Source organism: Talpa occidentalis, unplaced genomic scaffold (genome assembly GCF_014898055.3).
Source record: "Talpa occidentalis isolate TD23 unplaced genomic scaffold, MPIMG_talOcc4v2.1 talOcc4.13, whole genome shotgun sequence".
Lineage (NCBI taxonomy): Eukaryota > Metazoa > Chordata > Mammalia > Eulipotyphla > Talpidae > Talpa > Talpa occidentalis.
This window is the reverse complement of record NW_023601322.1, coordinates 94537532-94561609: the sequence shown is the minus strand read 5'-3', so window position 1 is coordinate 94561609 and position 24078 is coordinate 94537532. Positions and strand designations below refer to the sequence as shown.

The 24078-nt window shown below is 42.0% G+C and overlaps 2 protein-coding genes across 2 annotated transcripts in view; one reads left to right on the top strand and one right to left on the bottom strand.

Moving 5' to 3' along the window:
• Window positions 1–6270, top strand: part of AP1AR (adaptor related protein complex 1 associated regulatory protein) — a 38184-nt gene extending 31914 nt beyond the window's left edge. The window contains exons 9-10 of the mRNA XM_037509546.2: window positions 379–507; window positions 4392–6270. Coding sequence (XP_037365443.1) covers window positions 379–507; window positions 4392–4657 — 395 coding nt within the window. The 3' untranslated portion in view covers window positions 4658–6270. The remainder of the gene's footprint in view (window positions 1–378; window positions 508–4391) is intronic.
• Window positions 6255–14184, bottom strand: TIFA (TRAF interacting protein with forkhead associated domain). The gene is made up of 3 exons (XM_037508261.2): window positions 14147–14184; window positions 13482–13714; window positions 6255–8934 (listed from the first exon to the last, which is right to left on the bottom strand). The coding sequence occupies exon 3, from the start codon at window positions 8908–8910 to the stop codon at window positions 8353–8355; it is 558 nt and encodes a 185-aa protein (XP_037364158.1). The 5' UTR covers window positions 8911–8934; window positions 13482–13714; window positions 14147–14184; the 3' UTR covers window positions 6255–8352.
• Between the last annotated feature and the right edge of the window lie 9894 nt (window positions 14185–24078).

The window sequence follows — 24078 nt, the reverse complement described above, 5'->3', positions numbered from 1 at the left end:
AGTAGTGGCTCCATTAGAACTAGAGATAACCTTTTATTTACTTTGTCATTTTTCTTTTTTTTTCCTTTTCCTTTGTACTTAGCTATTAAAAACATTAGCTAGGGTTCATTGTATTTGAAATGTTTGTCATTCATTTCAGTGTGCATGTCTACTATGCTTGCTAGCAAAAAAATACAAGGAACAAACCCTTCATACTACTCCTCGTAGAAACTTAACCAATGTAATGAGTTCAGTAATTGTTTCTTGTGATATTAAGAAGAGTAGTAAAAAAAAAAAAAGAAGAGTAGTAATATTTGGAGAGAAACAATTATCACAAAATAAATAGTTGTGGCAAACGATGACAGATGAGCACATTTAATTGTGTTTTGTGTCTTCTAGGACTTTCATCAGATGCCACAGTTTTGACGCCAAATACAGAAAGCAGTTGTGATTTAATGACCAAAACTAAGTCAACTAGTGGAAATGAAGATAGCACATCCTTAGACCTAGAGTGGGAAGATGAAGAAGGTACTTTATTTCACAATTTTACCTGAAAAATTTAATCTGTGGTAATTTATAGAAATCTGCTTGGTGTTTTACTATATTTAAACTGAATGCAGGGCCTTGAAAATTCAGAATGAAAACTTCTTAGACTCTGACTATATAAGTAGTTATCACTTATTGATAAATTGTTTAGAAAGTTGCTTAGTTTTTATTATTTCTTGAGATATTAAAAAATAGATGTTAATATCTCATTTTAAAGTGTTTGTCATCCTGTTTATACTATTACTCAGTACGAATAGTTCCTGCCCCCTTGTGGGCAGTCTGAAGCTAAAAATTAGTTAACTTTTGGTTCATTATAAATTAGCATCTTGTTAGGTTTTTTTGGTAGCACAAAAGCTGTAACACAGACATGAGTTTGAGTTTTAGTCGGTATGTCTTCGTGACTGTAGTGCTTCATACATACTCTGCGTCACATTTGTTCATCACAAAAAAGAAATTATGTAAACCTACTTGAAAGGATGATTTTTTTTAAAGATTTATTTATGCATACAAGAACTGGGGTGTAGACTGGAGGTGCAGGGTGGCGGTGTGTGTGAGAGGATTCACCAGAGAGACTGGGGAGCAGAACAGGCATATCTACTGAAACACACTGCTGAGGGGAACAGGGGTCGGGGCAGGAGAGGTCTGCTGCACCATGGTGGTTGCTTCTTGGCCGACTGGGGATCGAACTTGTGCGCAGTGGCTGGTGACAGAGCTTGAAAGCTCTGTTTTAAACCCCGGCGCCACGAGGGAGGCCCTGAAGGGTGATTATTAATAGTGTACTCAGGATCCAAAAGTGCCTGGCACACAATAGGCAATTAATAAATATTTAAACAAATATGCATGTTGTGAGGATTAAACAAAAAATTTTACAAAACACCCAGTACACAGCATAGCACATAGCAAGTATTCAACATTGTAGCTAAAATGTATTTTTTTAAATGCTTCGTTTTTTATTGAGATAACATTGATCCATAACACTGTATGATTTAGAAGTAAAGATTCACATCTCTTTAGATGTATATGACCACACAACACCCACCACCAAAGCACCAATAATCTTCCACCACCGTCCATGGGACCCTCCTCCTGCTAGAATTTCCCACCTGCACCTCAGCTCTGTAGCCATACTTGTACAGTTTGTTTTGGTTTAGTTGTGCTGCTTATGTTTGTTTTCTTTCTTTTTCATTCCACATATGACTGAAATCATCCAGTATTTGTCCTCCTTCTACCTTTTAAAAATGTGTATTATTTGTAAAGGACATTTTACTGATTCAGGCCCAGGTTTTTGTTTTCATTTTAAGAATAGGTAATCCAAAAAGAGAGAACCAATTACAGAATGTAAAACTTTAAGAAGAATAATAAGCATTGATCTCAGAATCTTGAGAGAGTAGACCTTAGCTTCTAGCTACCTACTTGTTTTATTAATAAACAGATATATAGGAGACTTGAATAACTTTACCAAAGACTTTACCTTACTTAAGTCTTCTCCAGCTAAACACTGTTTCTCCAGTACTGTACATGTATCATGGTGTATTTGATCCAGTCAGCAAATTTTAAATTTATTTTTATTTTGACAACTTGTTCAATTTGATCTGAGGGCCTTTCGGGCCTTTTCATTCTGCTTCTGTCATCCACACTGTATGCTCTAGGTTTGGAGATAACCTGACTTGCATGACTTGTGAGGTCACTATTCAAGATGAGACTAGAGTAGGTGGAGGCCAGAATCCACAAGAAAAACCTGTTTGTAGGTAGATGGAGAGTCCAGATTCCTTTAGACAAAGTGCTCATCTATCAAATATAAAGCCACAACATTGTTTTAGCATCTAGCTCATTCTTACCTTGTCTGTTGGGATAACTTGTTTTACTGGGTTGAGTCTGTGATATTTTTTTGTGAGTGACAGACAACAGTGAAACAGATAAATGTTCCTTTACTACTGTGGGATCTGATTCATTATGGTCAGAAAATAAAACTGTTGGTTCCATCTAGGGGTATTCTCTTATAATCTTTTCCAGTCCTAGGTTTAATTCTCTTACCATGTGGATTCTGTACTTACACCTTCAAATTTATTTTCTGTCCTCCCTCCCTCCTTTCTGTCAAGAAAACTATATTGTTTTCTTCCACGGTTTTTGACATTTTCTAACAAGGAATCCCCTGATTTATTTATTTATTTTAAAGATTTTATTTATTTATGCAAGAGCTGGGGTACAAGCCAGAGGCTCGGGAGGATGAAAGGATTCACCAGAGACAGAGCAGGGAGCAGAACAGGCAGGTGGACTGGAAGCGCTGCTGAGGGGAGCAGTGGGCGAGACAGGAGAGGTCTGCCACACCATGTGGGAATCTCCCTGGCCGACCCGGGAATGAACCCGCGCTGCAGAGGCTGCGGGTTCACAGCGCTGTGCTCAACCCGCTGCGCTACTGGGAAACCCAGAATCCCCTGATTTAAAAAAAATGAAAAGGGCATAATGCTATAAGTGCCATCTGCAAAACTTCAACATCATCTTTAACACTAAGTGCTACAGTTTTGTTGATGCTGTTTACCTACTAATTTAAATAATGGATGCTCTTATCAGGTTGAAATTTTGAATAAATGAATTAAAATCATTATAATGAGATAGTTGAAAAAAAAGATTGTTGACATTTTCACTTTACTGACCAATTTCTAATTATTCAAAAATAGATCTAGAATAGTTCTAGAGGGCCTCCCTGGTGGCGCAAGGGGTTAAGCACTGCACTGTGAAGCAATCCACAGCCTGTGCAGCATGAGTTTGATCTCCAGCCGGCCAGGGAGCAACCCACATGGCGCAGCAGACCTCTCTTGTCTCGCCCGCTGCTCCCCTCAGCAGTCAGTCTACCTGTTCTGCATCCCGCTCTGTGTCTGGTGAATCCTCTCACCCACTGCATCTCTGGCCTGTACCCCAGCTCTTGTATGCATAAATAAATAAATCTTTTTTTAAAAATAGAATAGTTCTAGAAATCTCTGCTCTGTTGTGGTGCAGGCAGAGAGAAAACTTTGGAGTCAGACTGAATAGATTCAGATTTTTTTTTTTAAGATTTATTTATTTATGCAAGAACTAGGGTACAGGCCAGAAGTGCGGGAGGGTGAGAGGATTCACCAGAGACAGAGCGGGGAGCAGAACAGGCAGACGGACCAAAGATACTGCTGAGAGGAGCTGTGGGCAAGGCAGGAGAGGTCTGCCGCGCCATGTGGGTATCTCCCTGGCCGGCTGGGGATAGAACCCTTGCTGCAGAGGCTGTGGACAGCTTCACAGCACTGTGCTCAACCTGCTGCGCCACTGGAGAGGCCCAGATTCAGATTCTTGCTCTGCCTCTTCTTGAGCTGTGTGACCCTGGGCAGATCATCCCCTCCTGCCCCTTACATAGTTGAGCTCTGTAAGAGGGATTGATGATAGTGTTGTGTGGAAGGGTACAGTTGTTGAGGGGTAAATCTCTATATGTGAAGGGCAGACAACATTAACTGGGATGTAGTAAGTGCTGGAAAAGTATATGTTATCATTAGTTATTATCTGAGAAATGAAACTGTTCCCTTGTTGGGTAGGCTTTGGCAGACACACTTGTTCACATAAGACTTAATAGCATTGAAGTCCTGCGTCTGTTCTGATTGTTTGTGACACTTAAGAAATTTCACCTCCTGAGATGATCATTGTTGCATCAAAACTTCCTTTTTGTATGTAGTAATGTTTTTATCTAGGTACACTTCAGGATTAGATCCCAGAAATTTAAGTAGGACTCCATAGCCCTGAAGTTGTTAATTCACAAATAAAGTCTAAGGTTCTAAACTGTGAAGTGTTTTAATATAGATTTTTAATAATCCCTGAGATTTCTAATAACTCTGCCTCGATTGTAGGAATGAATCGAATGCTTCCAATGAGAGAACGCTCCAAAACAGAGGAAGACATTCTTCGGGCAGCACTGAAGTATAGCAGCAGGAAGACCGGAAGTAATCCTACATCAGCTTCTGATGACTCCAACGGACTGGAGTGGGAGAATGATTTTGTTAGTGCCGAAATGGATGATAATGGCAATTCTGAGTATTCTGGATTTGTAAATCCTGTATTAGAACTGTCTGATGCTGGCACAAAGCCATCTGATGCAGATCCACAGAAACGATAGGGTAGACTTGTGTGACCCTACTTACCGGTTATGACCAAAAGTTAAAAACCAACTAGAATGTATAAATGGTTGTGCTGAGACTTTGGAAAAGAGGGAGGTAAGAAACTGTTGTAAATGCTTTTTAAAAAGCAGTGGGAATGGAAGGGTATATCAAATGGCTTCAGAATTAAGTGCAATTTCATCATCTGCCTTCTGTTTTCCAAAAAACATTTTAATGATCCTGTCATGTTGTCGATTAAATTTACTTTAACTCCTTATAGCATTCCTGTTTATCATTTGTAGCATTTCCCTTTTTAGACATTTTATTAATTTCACTTCAAATGCTTTCTTAATCCTATTTCAGTAGCTAACAATGAAAATATTAAGACACTTTTGGTTAATTCTCAGCAGACGTGAAGGGAGCATTAGGAGGGACTACAATATTGTTTCAAAATAGTGTTCCCTTTTCCAACATTATTTCTGTGACTTATTTAATTTTTTTACCTAATAGTAAGCACAGTTAATTTGAGGACTCACAAAATGCTGAAGTATCAGTTTCTTTCTAGACATGTTGCATAGCCCAGTATAATAATGTTGGTCAATCTGAACAAAGGGTACGATATGATAAAATAAGCTCTGAGCTTGGAAACAAAGTTGGTAATCAAAAGTAATATTTAAGAAAATATATATATACACTTAGGTTTTTCACTTCCTTTTACATGACACTATAAAGGAATATTGACACTAATTGCTATATCAGATCTCTAGATGTCTTCTTTAATTCTGTATTTCCAATAAATGGACTTAGAAAGACTTTACACAGAACGTATTCTCTGTGCATGACTATTGAGGAAGGAAAACTTGAAAAGCTTTAATACGGGTATTTCAAAGTAAATAAGTCCTTTCTGGTTTGAAAGGATTCATTGATTTTATTAAGCTTTCCTTTGCCTTGTAATACAAGGTGCTTTAATGGGATGAAACTAAGTCTGTCAATATGTATAATTACATTTTGTGATATACAGTTAACCCTTCTTTTCTCTCAAGTTTATGTATCAATTTAAAAAGCCAAGGACATAAGATAGTCCCTAATTGCTTATCTTGATTTTGCTGAGGATCGAGTATGATTTTGGTAAGCAAAAATTTTCAGTTTTTTCTTAGTGGTTTTGTTTTTCTTGCAACAATGACAGTGCATGTTCTCAAAAATATAGGAAGGTCCATATATATAAATATATAAATAGTAACTTCAAGTTCTTGCTTTAGTTAAAAAAAATCATGTGGCCCTTTCCAATATTTGAACTGCTAGGCAATGACATTTATAGTTTCCTTTTTTATCTCATAGAAATAAATATATGACACTTCAAATGTGTAAATATATTAGGTCATGCTATTTATGTCTGTCTTAACATAATTATACCTTGTAGCTGTGTCCCTGGAAATATTTTCAAGGTAATCTATATTCACACTGCCTGTGTTATGCTTTTTAAAGTTTGTATACATCAGATGTATATTTTTGGTTTGGCATTAGCTACTATTGTAATTTTTCTTGGCATTTTGTTCATAAAGAATTTTTTGAAGGAATGGTAACTTCTCAAGGATTGTGAATAAACACATTTTTACATTTAAATATAGTGACTTCTTACTCTTTACTCCATAAACATACAATTCTGACTTACAAATTATTTTATTAAATCTGCTGTGAAGACAAAACAGAGTAGCAAATTAGTAAAGCAGCTAAAACTAAACTTGACAGTATTTGCAATGTAAATGCCATCCAATACTTTGTTTGGGTTCAATAACAGTGATACCTGATTTCCTTCATATTTAAACTTTGTAGCTTAGCAACTCATCCATCATTCTCAAAGTCAAGAAATAGCAATCAGGTAACAAAATCTTTTACAATGGTCAGAATGTGACAGGGTGCACACATGAAAGTGTATACACTTGACTCATCAGTCTTTACCATGAGACTGTTCCAGGAGCAAGTCCAACAAGTTGTAAACCTACATCAGACAGGAAGCTACAATCCCACAAAAAGAGGATATAATAAAGAAATTTCATTGATAGTTGTAAGAAAGACAGATGCCCTCAGGTCACAGGAACATACTAGTTTTCTGTAATAAATTTGTACAGTTGAGTGGTTTGCAACAACACAAATTTATCATGAAGTTCTATAGGTTACAAGTTCAAGGCAGCGCTCACCGAATTCGGAGTGTCGATGTGGCTGCGTTCCTTTCTGGAGATTTCCCTGTCCAGCTTAAAGATGTCCCCCACATCCTTGGCTCAGGGACCCTCCATCTTCAGAGCCACCAGCAGCTGGTGGAATCCTCACACTGCATGCTGCGGGCATCCTGTTCTGCCTCTTCTACTTTTTGAGGACCACTATGATTCACTGGGTCATCCAGATCATCTCTATTAGAAGGCCAACTGATTAGCTGCCTTACTTTCATTCTACAGCTACAGCTTTCTCCTTTGCCTTATAATAGCAGTCACAGGTTCTGGAGATTAGCACATGGACATCTTTTGGTGGGCCATGACTCCACCAGCGAGGAACCAGGAGAAAAAAGAAATGGACATAAGAAGTGAGACGATCTTTCCAGCATTTTCATAAGCACAATTACTATATCCCGGAAGTCCTAGATGGAGGAAGTGAAGACACAGATGTTGGTGCCACATATTAGTGTGGAGGTAAGCCTGGACTGATGGCCTGAATCAAAAACAAAGGTTTAGTAATGTCTTAATAAGAGGTGCCAGAATTTACAAAATATAGTTTAGAAAAGCTGTTAAACTGCATATTTTTTTTAAAAAAGGACTTTTTATGCAGGAAAAAATTGAGCAAAACTATTTATCATTATTTAACACTCAGTAATTACCCGGTTAAAGTGAGCTGCATGTAAGTCTTAAATGAGGGCAACAGTTTTGGACATAAAATCTGCCTTAAAAGTATTTAAGCATTTATTGTAAATGTTTAATGGTACAATGCAGTCAGACAGGTCTTCAGAGAGCATTTCAAAGAAAATGGAAAAGAGAATTAAACTTTGACTTTATACCTGGAAGCTATTAAAAATCTGAATTCTTGGAATTAAAATTTGTGACATACATTTAAAAAAATAATTTTTTTAATAAAAATGAAAAACAACTTGAAGCTCAACACAGTGTTTCTTTAAAATAATGGTTTTAGATGCTGGATATATACAAGGAGAACTGTGCTCTCGGGAATAAACATTCCATCACTATAGAAAGAAATCACAGAAAATCAGGGTACTACTTCTCAAGTAAGTTTTCCCATATTAAGACCGCACAATGCACCTAGTACTCTCGTACTACAAGCTTAACAGCTACGGACACACTGACAATACACCTGTGACCTTGACCCTGAAAACAAATGGCTGCTGTGAAATGACATGACCAGGTCAGAGATGATCCCTGACGAAAACAGGATTAGAACCACACATAAAAAGAAAACACTCTGAAAACTATTAGTATACCACAGAGGATGTTTTTTGTGCATTAACCCTCACACATGTACACAAAATAGCTTTTTATACCTCTATGGATGCAACAGGTGACTAAGGCTGGCCCCACTTACAGACTTCAAAATGGTAATACCAGGTCCAGATCTGACAATACAACCAATGCTGAGAAACTTCAGCAGAGGCATGTCTATAAAGTATCTGCAGAGAACTTCATCCTTCATTATTCTCTTTAGTCCTCTGGGTTCAGAATTCATTTTCATCTATTTCTGTAGGAGAAGTGGTTTGGGTGGAACAGGATGAATAACTACCATACTCAGGCACGGGCATCTGTGGTGGCCAGTCGTTTTCTTGAGAGAGTGACCTTGGCGACAAAATAAACTGAGTCTCAAAAAATTCCAACGATTCCCCATCTTCCTTCTCTATCAGGAACTGGTACTCGCCAAATCTGACCATGCACCTGTACGGCAGGTCCATCTTATTGAGGTAGCCCAGCTCCTTATTGTCCACGATCAGACTGGTCTTCTTGCTCATGTTTTTAATTTCAAAAGAGAGAACTGAGCTGTCAAACTTTTTAAAAAGCTGCAGAGAGAACTGAACTCGGGAAACCTGCTTGTCCTGAAAGGTATAATGACAGATGTTGGAATTTCGGCCAAATTTCACCACTTCACTGGAGGGAAGCTTCTCTCGGTTATAAAATCTTATTGATTGGAATATTCCACTCTTCTGCTGGCCAGGATGGTAAACTGTCATCTGAAGACAAGTTACAGTTTCTTCTGTGTCAGCGTCTTCGAAATAGGACATTGTGTGCAACTGTCTCTGATCCGCCTGCAACAATCAAAGCAACCTGTGAATTCACCCCCATACTTCAGCACTGAGACTGCATTTTCGGAACCTTCTGATAGGTGACTTGTTTAGACTTACTGAAAGCAATACATAAAGAGAATACTTTCCCTTAAGCAGTAGATACATGAAATTCTAAGCTAAGACCTATGAGAACTAGAATTTCACCTTTGCTGTTTAATTTTCATTTCTAATTTGACTCTAAGGTCATACCTATAATATGGGCAATAATAACAAGATAATTGTTAATAAAGGGATTTGGAGGGAGGGGAGCATAAAGAAACCTCAGATCCTTTCTCATTTAAAAAGTGATTTGGGTCCAGACAAAATATGACAGCTGTACTTTAAATAGAAAATCAGGGCCTTCTTGTGGTGGAAGGGGTTAAGTCTCAGCACTGTGAAGCTATCCCCAGCCAGGGAGCTGACCCACATGGCACAGCAGACCTCTCCTGTCTCGCCCACTGCTCCCCTCAGCAATGTATTTCAGTCACTCTGCCTGTTCTGCTCCCCACTCCATCTCTGGTGAATCCTCTCACCCCAACACCTATGGCCTGCACCCCCGCTCTTGTATGCAAAAATAAATAAATCTTTAAATAAAAAAAAAAAGAAAATCAAGAATAGTCTCTTTGGTTTGAATGGCCTCAGGGAATATATACACAAAGAAAACCTACAGTTTATTAACTACATTAGAAATAGATCTTGAGTTGGGAAACCTGATTAAAGAAATAATAAAAGTTAAAAGCAAATAAATGCAACATCTAAGTGTTGTTGATATAAGATCCTCACTTAGACTGTGAGTAGAAAGTTTAAAATAGTAAATGCTATTACTATTTTAAAATTTTTAAAAAGATTTCTTTTTATTTATGTATATAAGAACTGAGGTGTAGGCCAAAGGTGGGGGGCAGGGGCAGGGAGAGCATTCACCAGAAACAGATCAGGGAACAGAACAGGCAGATTGACTGAAGTACACTGCTGAAGGGAGCAGTGCGTGAGAGAGGAGAGGTCTGCTTCGCCATGTGGGTCACCTCCCTGGCTGGGGATCAACTCAGGCCATAGCAGTGATAGCGCTGAGACTTAACCCATCAGCCACCAGGAGGCCCTATTTTATAATATTTAAAGTTGAACATTAGATACAGTTTAAAAAGTCTGTAAGGGCCTCCCCAGTGGCGCAGCAGTTGAGCGCTGGGTTGCAAAGCTGCCCGCAGCCTCAGCAGAGCAGGTTCAATCCCCAGCCGCTGGGCGAGGGTCCCACATGGCGCACAGATCTCTCCTGCTGCCCACTGCTCCCCTCAGCAGTGTACTTCGTCAGTCTGCCTGTTCTGCTCCCCGCTCTGGCTCTGGTGAATTCTCTCACCCTTCCACGCTTCTGGCTGTACCCAGTGCTTGTAAAAATAAATAAATAAAATCTAAAAAAAATAAATAAAGTTAGATTTAAAAAAAAAAAATAAAAAGTCTGTAAGAGGTACTTCTAAATACAGTCTGTACTATGAGGATTATTTATTTTTGTCAGTGGTTCCTGATGACTGGATAAGCAGTCATTAGCCACAAAGAGCACAGCCTAACTGCCATTAACCACATTCCTCTCCAGGCCCTGGCCCTACTGGCCCTGCGATGCCCTCCACCTCCACATCAGTAGGGTAAAGGAGCATAGCAAGACAGGAGAATGTGTGGCTAACATTTTTGAGAGGTTATTTTCATACAGAACTGACCTTTAAGAACTAATTTCAAGGGATTAAGTCTCAGCGCTATGAAGCAATCTGTAGCCACTGCAGCACGAGTTCGATCCCCAGCCAGGGAGCTACCCACATGGCTCAGCAGACCTCTCCTGACTCGCCCGCTGCTCCCCTCAGCAGTGGATTTCAGTAGATCTGCCTGTTCTGCTCCCCACTCTGTCTCTGGTGAATCCTCTCACCCTTCTCCCCTCCCACACACCTCTGGCCTACACCAGTTCTTGTATGCATAAGTAAATAAAAATAAATCTTTAAAAAAAAGAACCAAAAAAAAAAAAAAAAGACGCAAAGAGCCTACAGAAAGAGTGAGAGTCTGCTGTAACAGGAGCCTTGCCTCAGACACAAGGCTCTCCTCCCAGCTGATTCCTGGACTTGGGACAAGGACAGTTTCCAAAGGAGAAGTGGATCAAAAAAACCACAGTATATCTGGATATAGTCTTTTGGTAATAACCAAAATATATTCTGTGTTCTTTATATAGTCATCAGCTTAGAATTCAGTCTTTTGAGAAAATCCACCAACAAGAAAAGTTTGTCCCAAACAGGATCCACGTGCAGTACTAGGGTAGACACAGTCCCCACTGTAAGGGCCACATTCTGGTTTGTGAATCAGGGCGTTCTTGGTGTGAGTCAATCAATCCTCAATTAGCCACGCCTACGGAGATGGCTATATTACTGTCAAATACGTGCTGGCCCTCCTCACAGGTCTACACCTACTGGGTCTGCCCTTTAGAAAAATGACACTTTTCGCCATGTCAATGAAATGTGAATGGGGGTGACATGGCAGCCAATTTCTAAGCAGAAGCTTTAAGAACTACTGTGCAGTTCACTTTTCTACTTTCCGTGTGCCACAAAGGTGGTCCCCAGAAGACACGGTTCAGCCTGGGCCCTAGAAGCAAGAGCCAAAGACAGTCATAAAGAACAAGACCTATGGGTAAAAAATCAAATTTTCCCGTTAAGCTTTTCTTACAGGACCACGGAGCAGCCTGAGCTGACAGAAGCATCACCCATTTGACAGCTTACTGGCCACCATATACCCATCTTGTGCCAGGCAGCATGTCAGTTCTTCACACATACTATCTGATCTAATGACCCAGTGAATCACCTCTTCACGGTAGAGAGAGTTGAATAGGATTCAAAGAAAAGCAGTTTGCTCCTGTTAGATACGAGAGTAGTTTACCTCTAAGGAAGAGGCACAAAGAGGTGTGTGCTGGAACCAGCAGGGCAGCCACCTGGCCTCTGGTGCTGGTGTGAAAACACCCCTTCCTCATGAGGAAGAAGCTCTGAGGACCAGGTGACCCAAGTACAGTAAACTTTCATCCTGGCATCAGTATCTACCTAATACCTCCTGTTAATTCTGGTAAGTTGTTTGGGGAACTCCAAAGTTGAATAAATCATGGTCTCTAACCTCAAAGACTTAGAAACTAGGCTATTCATTAATTTCCAGGACTGTAAGGTCCCTCTGTGAAGTGGCCTGTATTTCTGACTCAGAGTAATAGGTGGAAAAAGAGAACACAGAAACTAACAAAAAACATAAAAGTGGCAAAACCTATGTTTTTTAAAAAAAATCAAGAGCATGCAGGTGGTCAGAAGCAGCTTTGTGAAATCTGACAAACTCAAAAAAAAAAAAAACCCAGAAGATCAAGGAGCTGATGCAGGGGTAACAGTGGGTTACCTCTGGAGAAGGAAACTTGTCCTTTGGGGTTAACAGGTGACTTTTTACTGCACCCATCCCTTTGGAATTTTTTACCACATGCACTTAATATCTATTCAAACATTTAACAGATATTTTCATTACAGAATCACAAACCACCTAATATTTATGGAGTTAAATGGAGCTGGAGATTAGTACCATGACCAGTGGTAAAGTGTGATATATGACAAAGACACTTGCACAGCACTGTGATGATGTCTGTGTTCAATGAATGGCGAGCAATAGGTGAATAAAGTTAGTAATGAAAATCAATTCTGCTATCGAGAACTTTAGCACAGAGAGCATAACACAGAAGGCACGAACCGGGTGTTGTCAGCGGAGTTAACCTCTTATGTGTTCAACAGAAGAAAGTCCTAGAAGTTTTACCTGGAAGTCTCAGAGCTGGGAAGTGGAGTGTCTTCAGATGGGGGTTAAGAGAGTCCATGCAAAGGAAAGAAGTTTGGCAAAGGGCAGAGGAATTATTTGCCAAATCACGGTCTCCACCGCTGCTCACACCCCCACCCATCACACACCAACACAGACACACACACACATGCCCACACACACCAGTTACCCCCCTGGGTCCTGCAAAGCCAGCCAAGAGACATACTCTTTGCACCTTGCAGCAGGCAGCATGGCCTTCAACTGCTACCAACACAATTTCAGAGCTATTTTTTGCTAAAAGGAGCCAGGTGTCCAAACAGTTTAACAGAAAGTTGGCACCCCTGGGTGGTCATGCACATCGCCAAGGTTTCGTTTTGTTTTTTAAAGCAAGGTCATCTGTAATAATGGGATTTGTTCTCCGTGGTGTGTGAAGGAAGGAATGCCCCTGAAATCTGTACTTTTACCTCTAGTCCCTCTCCCCACCCTATGGATATATTTAAGAAGGAATCTTTGCCTTGTTGCAAAAAGGACATTTGCTTTTTTTTTTTTTTTTTTAATCACAGACTTTTCTCCCTGACGAAATAAAACTCCCAGATAAGGGAAGGAAAACTTGGAAAAGCAGCAAAAGACACTGCTATCTTCCCAACCCCCTCAAGGGTCACCACCCTGCAGCAGGGCTTTGGGGACATTTGTCACCGCCCCCAGCCATCGCCCGAGGCCACACTCACCGAAATAACAGGTCTTGCAAAAGCAGCCGAAATCCAAAAGCAGCTGCAGGAGAACCTGCGGGAAGTTCGGATTTGCTCGAGACGGTGTCTTCTTCCTCCCACTCTCCAAGGTGACCTGCACCCGATGGAACCCACGAGTCCTGGGGAGCAGGATCCGCTGCAGGGGTCTGCGCGGGGTCCGGCTTCCTGAGGGCTGGGAAATTCCTCCTTTAAATCAAATTCGTCCTGTTAATCTGGGAAAGTCCCAGAAAACAACGGATTACTATAATTTCCTGAGGAACCGAGGATGAAGCAAGAGGAACTCAGCGGGGTCACGGGGAGGGGCTTCCCGCGCAAGCCAGTGCGCCCTCCTGGTGCAGTGGGATTTTTTTGGTTTACTGAATTAAAAACAAAACCAAACCAAAAAAAAAAAAAACACCTTGCAAAGAACCTAAAACTAAAGAAACCCAGCATCTCCCTTCAGGGCTGCGCCCGGCCCCCATCGGCAAGTCTGCCAGTGACTCTAAAGTGCGCCCCGCCGCGTGGAGTTTTGGAGAGTCGGCTGCGCCCCAACCCGCGGGCGCGCGAGGGGTGAGCTCTGCACCAGCCTCCCAGACAACACCTCCCTCTCGGGGAGACCAAGAAGGGCCAGCGCCCCTCACCCCAGGCCGCGGCCGGGCGGGTACCTCGGGGCCGCGTCCGCGCGCTCCAGGGCGGCCTCGCTTTCCCGGCTCCGCGCGCGGCTCCCGCGGCGACTCCGGGTCGGGACCGGCCCCCGCGCCGCCCGCCGCGCGCAGGCACCGCCGAGAGAGGCCCGGGCGGGGGCGCAGGCTCCTCGGGCCGGGGCGCAGCGGCTTCGGGTCCGGGTCCTGGCGCGCGCGCGACCTGCGCTGCTCCGGGCGCGCCCCCGCCCCGGCTTCCAGCGCGCGACGCCCCCGGACTCCGCCCGGCCCGGCCCGCCCCGGCCCCGACGCCCAGTCTCTGCCCAGAAGCCCGGCCCCCGCCCGGCGCGCCGGCTCCGGAGCCTCCCCGCGCGGGGCTGGGGCATGTGCCTGGCGAGGTAGGTTTGGAAAAGGGAAACGAGGCGCTTCGACCTCGAGGGGGGCCCCACCCCCGCCCCCAACAGTGCCGCCCTGAGGGCGGGGTGCGGGCAGTGGGGGAGGCCCGCCGCGCGCTGCACACCTCCCTGTCCACCCCGCGAGCCGAGGGCGAGCCCCGCTGTGCCCCCTGCGCCCTAGCGGAGAGCCAGGCCCCCCAGTAGCCCCTTGCAGGCGGGTAAACTGAGGCCCGGAGCCCGCGTGCACGTCGGGCTCCGGTCAGCCGGCGCCCACACGCCTTAACTGACCCCCCCCCAGCTGTCCCCACAACCCCGGCGCCCCCCAGGCCACCGACGCGGGGCTCGTGCGGGCCGCCCGGGCTCAGGTGCGCTGCGGTGGACATAGGCCGCCTCTGGGGAGTCTCGGGGTTCGCCCTCCACCAGCCATGCGACTTTTCTGCCTCTGGGAGAAGGTTGGGAGTGAACCTTCTATGCAGTGGTTGCATAGAAGGAGGTAGAAGCCAGAGGCTGGGGAAGGAGAAAAAGGATTTGGAAGAGGGCTGAGCTACTGGCCCACTCACCTCGCGCCCCCGGGAAATCGCCCCCCAGATCTGCGGGGTGTCAGGTGGGGGCCAGTCTTCTCTGGCATCTGCCCTGGGCCTCAGGCGAGTTGCTTGTTCCACTGGCAACCAAATGAAGCTGTCTCCTCCCCCACCTGATAAAGTGGTTGAGTGAGAGGTTAAGTTGTGGCTCCCCCCACACCCCGTTACTTATAACCAGGAACCATAAACACAAATAAAGGAGGTGCAGGCAAGTGAGGCAGGTTCCTGTAAAGGTGCAATTTTGTTGGTTAACCATCAACATTTATTATTTCAGCTCTGAAATAAAAACCGCCAGAGTGTCTTGTGGTAGAGAGGAAAGCAGATGGAAGAATAAGATAAATACACTTTGACCATGGCAGTAAACTCATACTATAAAATTGTATCAGTACAGGAGTTTCTGGCCTTTAACCTTTAACATGCAGGTGTGAAAACACTTTATAAACAGCAAAGGACCATTGAAAGAGGCTTTACTGATGATGCTGAGGGAAGAGAGCAGTTGCTAAAACTCATGATGCTGAAGATGATTCCATTTTTCTCTTTTCCATAAAATGACCTACTTGGTTTACTAGATGAGGCAAAATGAGACTTTGATAAGCCTTCCATTTGCCCCTGAATCCAGTCTCAGTGATGGTTTTCTTCCTCTGATAACTGTTTAGAAATAATGGGCCTTCAGACTCAAAACAGCCAAAAGTGCACCCTTGGAAAGTTTCTGTTTCTTAAGGTTTGAGGGGACATGGACAGTGACCACATTTACTCATCGTTCTTTCAAATAACTGAGACAGGGACATTCACAACCATGGCTTCCTGAGGTTGAGAAAACTCACAGAAGACCCAGAAAACTTTTAAGAGCTTGGGTAGGGCCAGCACCGGAAAGAAACGTGCCCATTACTTCCTGGAATTTAAATTTATTAAGCTTTCTGGGGATCCGTCCCCACAAGACCTTTTAAAAAGAAGCAATTTTAAATCATTAATACCTAAATCAGGCAAAGAAATTTGAGCTGTGTGCTTTGTTCCTATTTCTGTTTGTGTAAAGCCACTTAAAACAGCCGTTACTAAATGAAGAGAATATTTTATGGTTTTACTGAAGTGGCAAAAACTCTCTTGCACTCAGAACTGCCCATGGACAACCTACATCTTTTCCTGTAAAGAGAGTTTGGCTAGACTCCTCCCTGTGAATTTAAAGAAGCTTTCAGGTGGCTTTTAAACTTGAATAGTTTCACCTGAAATAGCTTTCAGACAGGAGGAGAAATTTCCTCCCAGCCTTGTGGGTTCTTCTTGAAATGCTCCAATAATCAAATTAATGTAAAACACATCAGGAGGAGAAAAAGGCATAGCGACATGTGTGACCAAGGCTAAATATTCTGTAATTGAATGTTTGCCTACCAGATAGGTAGGTTTTTGTAGATACAAATATTATTTCTGATATAACCCTAATGTGGATAAGACCCCCAAATTTTATTTTTCTAGATAGTAAAGAAAGGGGTAAGAGTATCACGCACCTGTAGAACCTTACTTGACCTCAGCTGGTAATAATCCACATGTAATAGGGCACATCTTGGGGAGACCTATTCTGAACATCTTGGGGGGACCTATTTGCATAGTCCAGTGCTAGGAGTATTGCTGGCGTTCTATGAAGTAAGCTACATGCTTTCTGGTAGGTTTTAGTATTCCTAGGCTACCAGTTTAGAGAGAGATTAAAAGGAACCTTTCAGAGAAATGATACTGGAAGAGCCAGGCTAGAATTGTTATAAAGTAAAACAGAAGACAGTTGTTGCCATATGTTGTTAATACAAAAAAAAAAGAGAGAGAGAGAGAGAGAGAGAGACTTACTGTTTGAATGACCAGTGATAAATCATTTCATTTGAAAAGAACATAAATCTCACATTCCAATATGCTTCTGGCTAGCTTTGAAACAATGTGAAAACTTCAAATTGTATTAGTGTTAAAAAATACAGTAAAATTTCATCTCGCCTCTCATATTCAATTGGGGGTATCCTCTCCTGTAACTGTCCCCCACTGTCACCATCTTCCACCTCCATGCTGTGAGTTGAAATGTAATTTCTGTTTCAGTGACCTGGTGGTTTAGAAATATTAGGTTGCTGGAAAAGTCATGATGCATTTTTTGCATGGAAAACATGACTTTTCTATATAAAAGTATATTTCCACGGGAAAATTTGAAAATACTTTTTAGATGCTTTCCCTAGCCCATAATGAAGCTGATAAACCTGAAAGCCTCCTATATGTCACTTAAAAAATAGAAGAAGCTAATTTGTGATTATACAACCACTTTATAAAAAAAAAAATCAGTGTCACTTGTTTGCCTCGCTTGCTGGTAACTGGTCTGTGGAGTACCCACCTTTTGCTCCACACACTTAGATGCACATTGGGATAACTCTCCGAAGTCCAGTTCAGATGCTCAGATTTGGGGTAATGCAGATTTTGGGCAACCTATGTTATAGGTGATGCTCTCTGCCAACCTGTGGAAATATTCAGATACCTTGAGATCTCTCACTCAGCTCTTTATCCTAAATAGGACATGTGTGGAAGTCCAAAGTGTTAGGGTGGGAAGGAAAAAAATCACTGTGGACATCTCTTCCTCCCTATAAAAGAGAATTTAGATCTATGTGAGGCCTGCTGGATGCACCACTGAAGAGATAATTCTAAGTGCACAACAAAATACAGAAAATGCTACTGTTTGTAGAGATGTGTCTGTATAAGCACGAACTACTTGCAAGGAGATTCAGGCACTGGAACTGATGATATTGGCTAATTTAGGAAGAGAACTTGAGGCAGAGAGGGCAGAAGCTGGCAGTGGGCAGATATTTTTCATACTTTTTCAAACTGCTTGGATTTTGTCTCATATTGCATTATGATTATACATACATTATAGTCACACACGTAGCTTTGTTGAGAAGAGCAAAGTGAGAAGTCTGCTAAGAAAGAGGTCACACCGAATGCTTTAATGCTGCAGTATCTTTCACCTGGTGGACAGAACTCAGGTTCTCAAGAGTGTTTTGTGGAACCCTGTACTGAGCACACTGTCAGCTCCCCTTTCCCAGTAGCACGTGATCATTGGTTACGTCTATCAGCATCATCTGGGATGTTGCTCTTGTCGTGGTTTGAGGGCATCACAAACTGCACCCTCCGTTTATGCACCTGCATAAAATGACAACTTAATACATGTTGTGTGTTCTCATTGATCCACTGACCGGCTGGCCATTCCCATCCCCACCTGCAGGCCTCCCTATTCCCTGAGACACAAAAATATTCAAATTAGTCCAATTGAAACCATAGGCTGGTGTCTAAGTGTTCAAGTGAAATGAAGAGTCGCACGTCTCTGTAAACCCAAACCTAGGGGCCTCCTTGATGGCACAAGGGGTTAAAATGCAGCGCTACTGCGTTGTGAAGCTGCCCGCAGCCTCTGCGGCACCGGTTCGATCCCCGGCTGCTCCCCGGCCACCGGAGGAGGGTCCCACGTGGCGCGCAGACCTCTCCTGCCGCCCGCTGCTCCCCTCAGCAGTGTACTTCGGTCCTTCTGCCTGCTCTGCTCCCCGCTCTGGCTCTGGTGAATTCTCTCACCCTCCCGCGCTTCTGACTGTACCCAGTGCTTGTATAAATAAATAAATAGATAGATAGATAAATAAATCTTAAAAAAAAAAAAAAGATGCAGCGCTATAAAACAATCTATAGCCACTACAGCATGAGTTCGATCCCCGGCCTGGGAGCTGACCCACATGGCGCGGCAGACCTCTCCTGAGTTGCCTGCTACTCCCCTCAGCAGTGTATTTCAGTCAATCTGCCTGTTCTGTTCCCCGCTCTGTCTCTGGTGAATCCTCTCACCACCACCCCCTCCCCCATCTCTGGTCTGCAACCCTGCTCTTGTGTGCATAAATAAATAAATAAAACCCAAACCTAGAAATGATGAGACATAGTGAGGATGGCGTGTAAAATGCCAAGACAGAGTGAAGCTGGTCTCTTACATTCAACAGCCAAGCAAAGGAAAAATTCCTGAAGGAAATGAACAGTGCTGCTATGATGAACACATTAATGATAAGAAAGCAAAACAGTTTTATTGCTGATATGAAGAAAGCTTGAGTGATCTGGAGAGATCACAGTAGCCCAGCATTTCCTGAAGTCAAAGCCTAATGCCCTTCAGTTCCGTGAAGGCTGGGAGAGGTGAGCACACTGCAGAAGAAAGGTTTGCAGCTAGCAGTGCTTCGTTCATGAGATTTAAGAAAAGAACCCATTTCCATGACAGGAAAGTTAAGAATGAAGTAGGAGGTGGTGATGTAGAAGCTGCAGCAAGTTATCCAGAAGATCTGGCTAAGATCATTGATGAAGGTGGCTACACTAAACACTAGATTTTCATTGTAGACAAAAAGTCCTCTCGAAGACACCATGTAGGATTTCATATGTAGAAAGAAGTCAATGCCTGGCTTCAGAACGTCAAAGGACCAGCTGAGTTGTTGGGGATCAGTGCACCTGGCAACTTTATAAAGCCAGTGTTCATTTGCCATTCTGAAGCTCCTAGCACCCTTAAGATTTATGCTAAGTCTAAGAGCTAGCACAGAAGAGTTAACTCTGCCTGTGCTTTATAAGTCAAACAAAGCCTGGATTCAGCACATGGAGCACATCTTCTTACAGCATGGGTTGCTGTATATTTTAAGCCCACTGGTGAGACTTATTGCTCAGAAAATAGGATTCTTTTCAAAATGGAATTTCTCATTGACGATGCACCTGATAAAGATCTACAGGGAGATGATTTTGTGCCTGCTGACACATTGTTCTGCAGCCCGTGGATCCAGAAGTCATTTCCAATTTCCAGTCTTATTATTTAAGGAATACATTTTGCATTTGCTCCCATAGATAGTGAATCCTCTGATGGATTTGGGCAAAATCAGTTGGAGACCTGGAAAGGATTCACCATTCTGGAGTCCATTAAGAACATTCATGATTCATGGAAGAGGTCAGATTATCAACATTGTCGGGGTGCAGTTCAATAAGGTTAAAAACTAAGCCCCGACTCCTGGCCCAGCAGGCAGGTTTGGAAGGCTGGAATTATAAATTGATAATTTATAAGGTTGCCTCAGGGACAAGGCCAAAAGACTCCATGACCAGAAAAACCATCTCAGCATCAGGATTGCAGAAGCTGAGCTAAGACATGTTTTTGTGCCAAAGGCTAGTGCCGAGACTAGATATCCCAGCATATAACTGATGCAAACGGGCGCCCCCAATTAGAAAACCCAGGAAAACACAGTATAAAAGAGATCCTCAAATCCAACATTGGGGACAGACTTCTCCCGTCTTGCCCACTACTTCTCTTAGCAGTGTTTTTTTTAGTAAATCCACCTGTTCTGTTCTCCACTCTGATATTTTTCCCCATTACAAACATTAAGAGGAATTTGGATTCTAACCTTCCTGGATGACTTTGAGAGGTTCAAAACTTCAGTGGTTGAAATAAGTGCAGATGTGGTGGAAAGAGCAAGAGAACTAGAATTGGAAGTAGCACCTAATGATATGACTGAATGCTGCTGTCTCATGCCAACACAAGGAGTTGCCTCTTGTGGATGAACAAAGAAAATGTTTTCTTGAAATGCAAACTACTTTTGATGAAGATGCTGAAAACACTGTTGAAATGAGAACAAAGAATGGAGTATATGACATAAATTTATGCTGAAAAAGCCATAGCTGTGATTGAGAGAATTGACACCAATTATGAAAGAAAGTTCTGTGGGTAAGATGCTATCAGTTAGCATCACATAATACTGAGGAATCTTTCATGAAAGGTAGAGTCAATTGATGCAACAAAATTCAAATGCCACTGCCCCCCCTACAGCAAGCACCACCCTTATGAATCAGCACCTATCATCCTCAAGGCAAGAGCCTACCCAGCAAAAAGGTTAGGACTCACAGAGGCTCAGACAATGGTTAGCATTTTTCAGAAATAAAGTATTTTTAATTAAGGAATATTCATGTTTTGTTTTGTTTTGTTTTAAGATTTATTATTTATACAAGAACCGGGGTACAGGCCAGATGTGCGGGAGGGTGAGAGGATTCACCAGAGACAGAGCAGGCAACAGAACAAGCAGACTGAAGAAATACACTGCTGAGGGGAGCAGCGGGTGAGGCAGGAGAGGTCTGCCGCACCATGTGGGATTCTCGCCGGCCAGCCGGGATCAAACCTGCACTGCAGAAGCTGCGGACAGCTTCACAGTGCGGCACTCAGCTGCCTGTGCCACCAGGGAGACCCCTATTCATGTTTTTTTTTTTTTTTCAAGATATATAGTACTATTGTATATTTAATAGGCTACTTATAATGTAAACACCACTTCTGTATGCACTGGGAAACCAAAATAGTCATGTGACTCACTTTATTGCTATATTTCCAAGGTCTAGAACTGAACCCAAAATAATCTCCTGGGTGTGCCCGTGACATGTCCAAACTTCTTAATGACAGAAACCTTAATAATGTCATAAGTCAGGCTCCCAGTTCTCCCCCAAAACACTCAATTTCTAACATTTTTACTCACCTACCCTCACCGAATTTTATAAAAACAATAACTCAAGTTATTAAATGGATATTCATCTTTTATCATAACTAAGTTGTTGCAAAGGGTCTAAATCTAATGTTGAATAACTCTTCCAAATGTGTCTTGTGAAAATGATACATGCTAGTGGTTTGATGCCTCCATTACTAATATTTCTACATGTACAGGTTTAACAATTAGAAATTTTATATTCCTTTTTTTATTCCTTAAGTTTCCATTTCCAATTCCATAGAATGTTGCCCTTATATTAGGTAGTTTTTAGCCTTGCAAGTTTTTTAATCCTTTATTATTACAATGAAAACATGTGAATACTGAAAATAAGCATCTTTATTTCCTCTAGTCATAAATTTTATTAAAATTTTTAAATATTGTATTATGTATTGCAAATACTATTAATTCATAATTGATTTTTAAAATGATGAATAGCTATAAAACAAAATTTTGTGGAAATGCATTCGTTACAAAAATCAATTAGTCACAGATGAATGTAATTGATAGCTAGAATTAACACATTCTAGAAAAACGGAGAAGAGCCTCCCTGGTGGCGCAAGGGATTAAGCTATGAAGCAATCCACAGCCTCTGCAGCAGTCCGATCCCCAGCCAGCCAGGGAGCAACCCACATGGCACAGCAGACCTCTCCTGGCTCGCCCGCTGCTCCCCTCAGCAGTGTGTTTTAGTCAGTCTGCCTGTTCTGTTCCCCACTCTGTCTCTGGTGAATCCTCTCACTCCTCCCATCTCTGGCCTGTACCCCAGCTCTTGTATGTATAAATAAATAAATCTTTTTAAAAAATGGAGAAGAAAAACTCTTCATATAGAGTTTTGTTTGAATCAAATGTTTGATTACTTGAACTTCTTCTAAGATAATATATTAAGAAATACATAGTGGTCATGAAAAAGTTTTCAGTTGTCTAGTGGCTGAATATTTTGAGTATTTCCTTTTTCTATTTTGTTGGTAAGCAGAGTTGGAAGCCATCCAGTTTGCCAAAGGATTTGTCACCCAGTTATTACAGTCATTCACTTTCTCAGTTCTGGAAAATATGCCAAAAAGTCTTTACTAAGACTTAATCAAATTATTACTAATGACATCTTTTACTCTACCTGCAAAGACCCTTCTTTACGGTAGCAGGCTCAGAAAGAACTAAGAAGGTTAAAATATGATTTGACTTCAATAACTTTTCCAATAAAATATTAACCATTAAAAATCATTTCATGCACTTTAAATTGTCAAAATTTGGAACTGCAGATTTAGATTGTTGAACTGAAGGACAGTGTCTACCATGTCTCGCAATAAGACAGCCCTCACTGCCCAGCCAACCAGCCTAATTGGACTTCCTATAAGAAAAATTCTGACTTCATTTTTCACTTGAAATAAGCCTGGTAATATCTGTGCCCTTGTGACCACCAGCTCACTTCTGCTGTGTATTATAAAGTAGATGAAAGCTGAGTGGTGTTCTGACCTGAGTTGCTGGCAATAAGTTAAAACGTCATATTCACTTCCATTATATTCTTGGCTCTCAGAGAAGTGACTCTTCATTGTGACTAAGGCAAATTAAGGAGTTTTCTTGTAGCTTCATGAAGTGGAGGAACTTTTCTGTAGTAATACAACTCCCAGAATACCTTTCACCAAAGCAATTCCTAAAAGGGCGTGTCTTATGTGCAAAATTGCAGCAAGTCCGGGAGTTGAATTACACAACGATCATCTGAGACAGTGACAAGCTTTGTTTGCTTTCGAGCTTCTGCTTCCTGAAACCCAAGCTGTTTATGAGAAATAGTATGTTTCAGGGGGGTTATGTTAGTTTACTTTTTTCCAAGATAGACTTGCTGATCTTAAAGTGTTTTCTTCTTCTTTGAGTGAAAGGTAAGTGTCAGCCTTTTAATGACAAAATGCAGTAGGTGTGGGTACAAAAGCTGGCATAAAGTAGAAGGAATGCTTTTTCTAAATTGTGACCCTGTTTCCACCTCCTGGTCTTGTTTACATTTAAATGACTTTAATGCTAAGAATATTTGCCCTTTTAAAACCTTTTGTACGACAGTAAACTGACATTATTGCAAAGAGAGGGGAAGGAACCAGTTCTTCAGAAAGTTTTAATAACTCAGTTCTTAGGTCATAGAGCTTGCTAGACCAGTTGGTGAACACCTGGCTTTATTTGTCATTGGAATGAGGTTTGATTAAAGCATTAAAGGAGCTGGGATTACTTATTTAAAATACTAACTCTGGAAGTTTTACCTGGAGTGCTAGGAAGTGATGACAGAAGCTGTCACTTTTATGGTGTCCTCCATGGTTTTGCTAGGATACAGAAAACTAAGAGTACATTTACCCTCCCTGAATGGGATGTATTGAGACAAGTTCTCAAAGTGGAGAAGCATTATGTAGAAAGTGTCTGGAAAAATTAAATTCCTTTGTGTTTCTCTGCAAAACAGAGTCCTGCCA

Excerpts from the sequence above, each read along its gene's own strand:
- TIFA (XM_037508261.2), bottom strand. The coding sequence starts at position 8,910 with ATGTCCTATTTCGAAGACGCTGACACAGAAGAAACTGTAACTTGTCTT.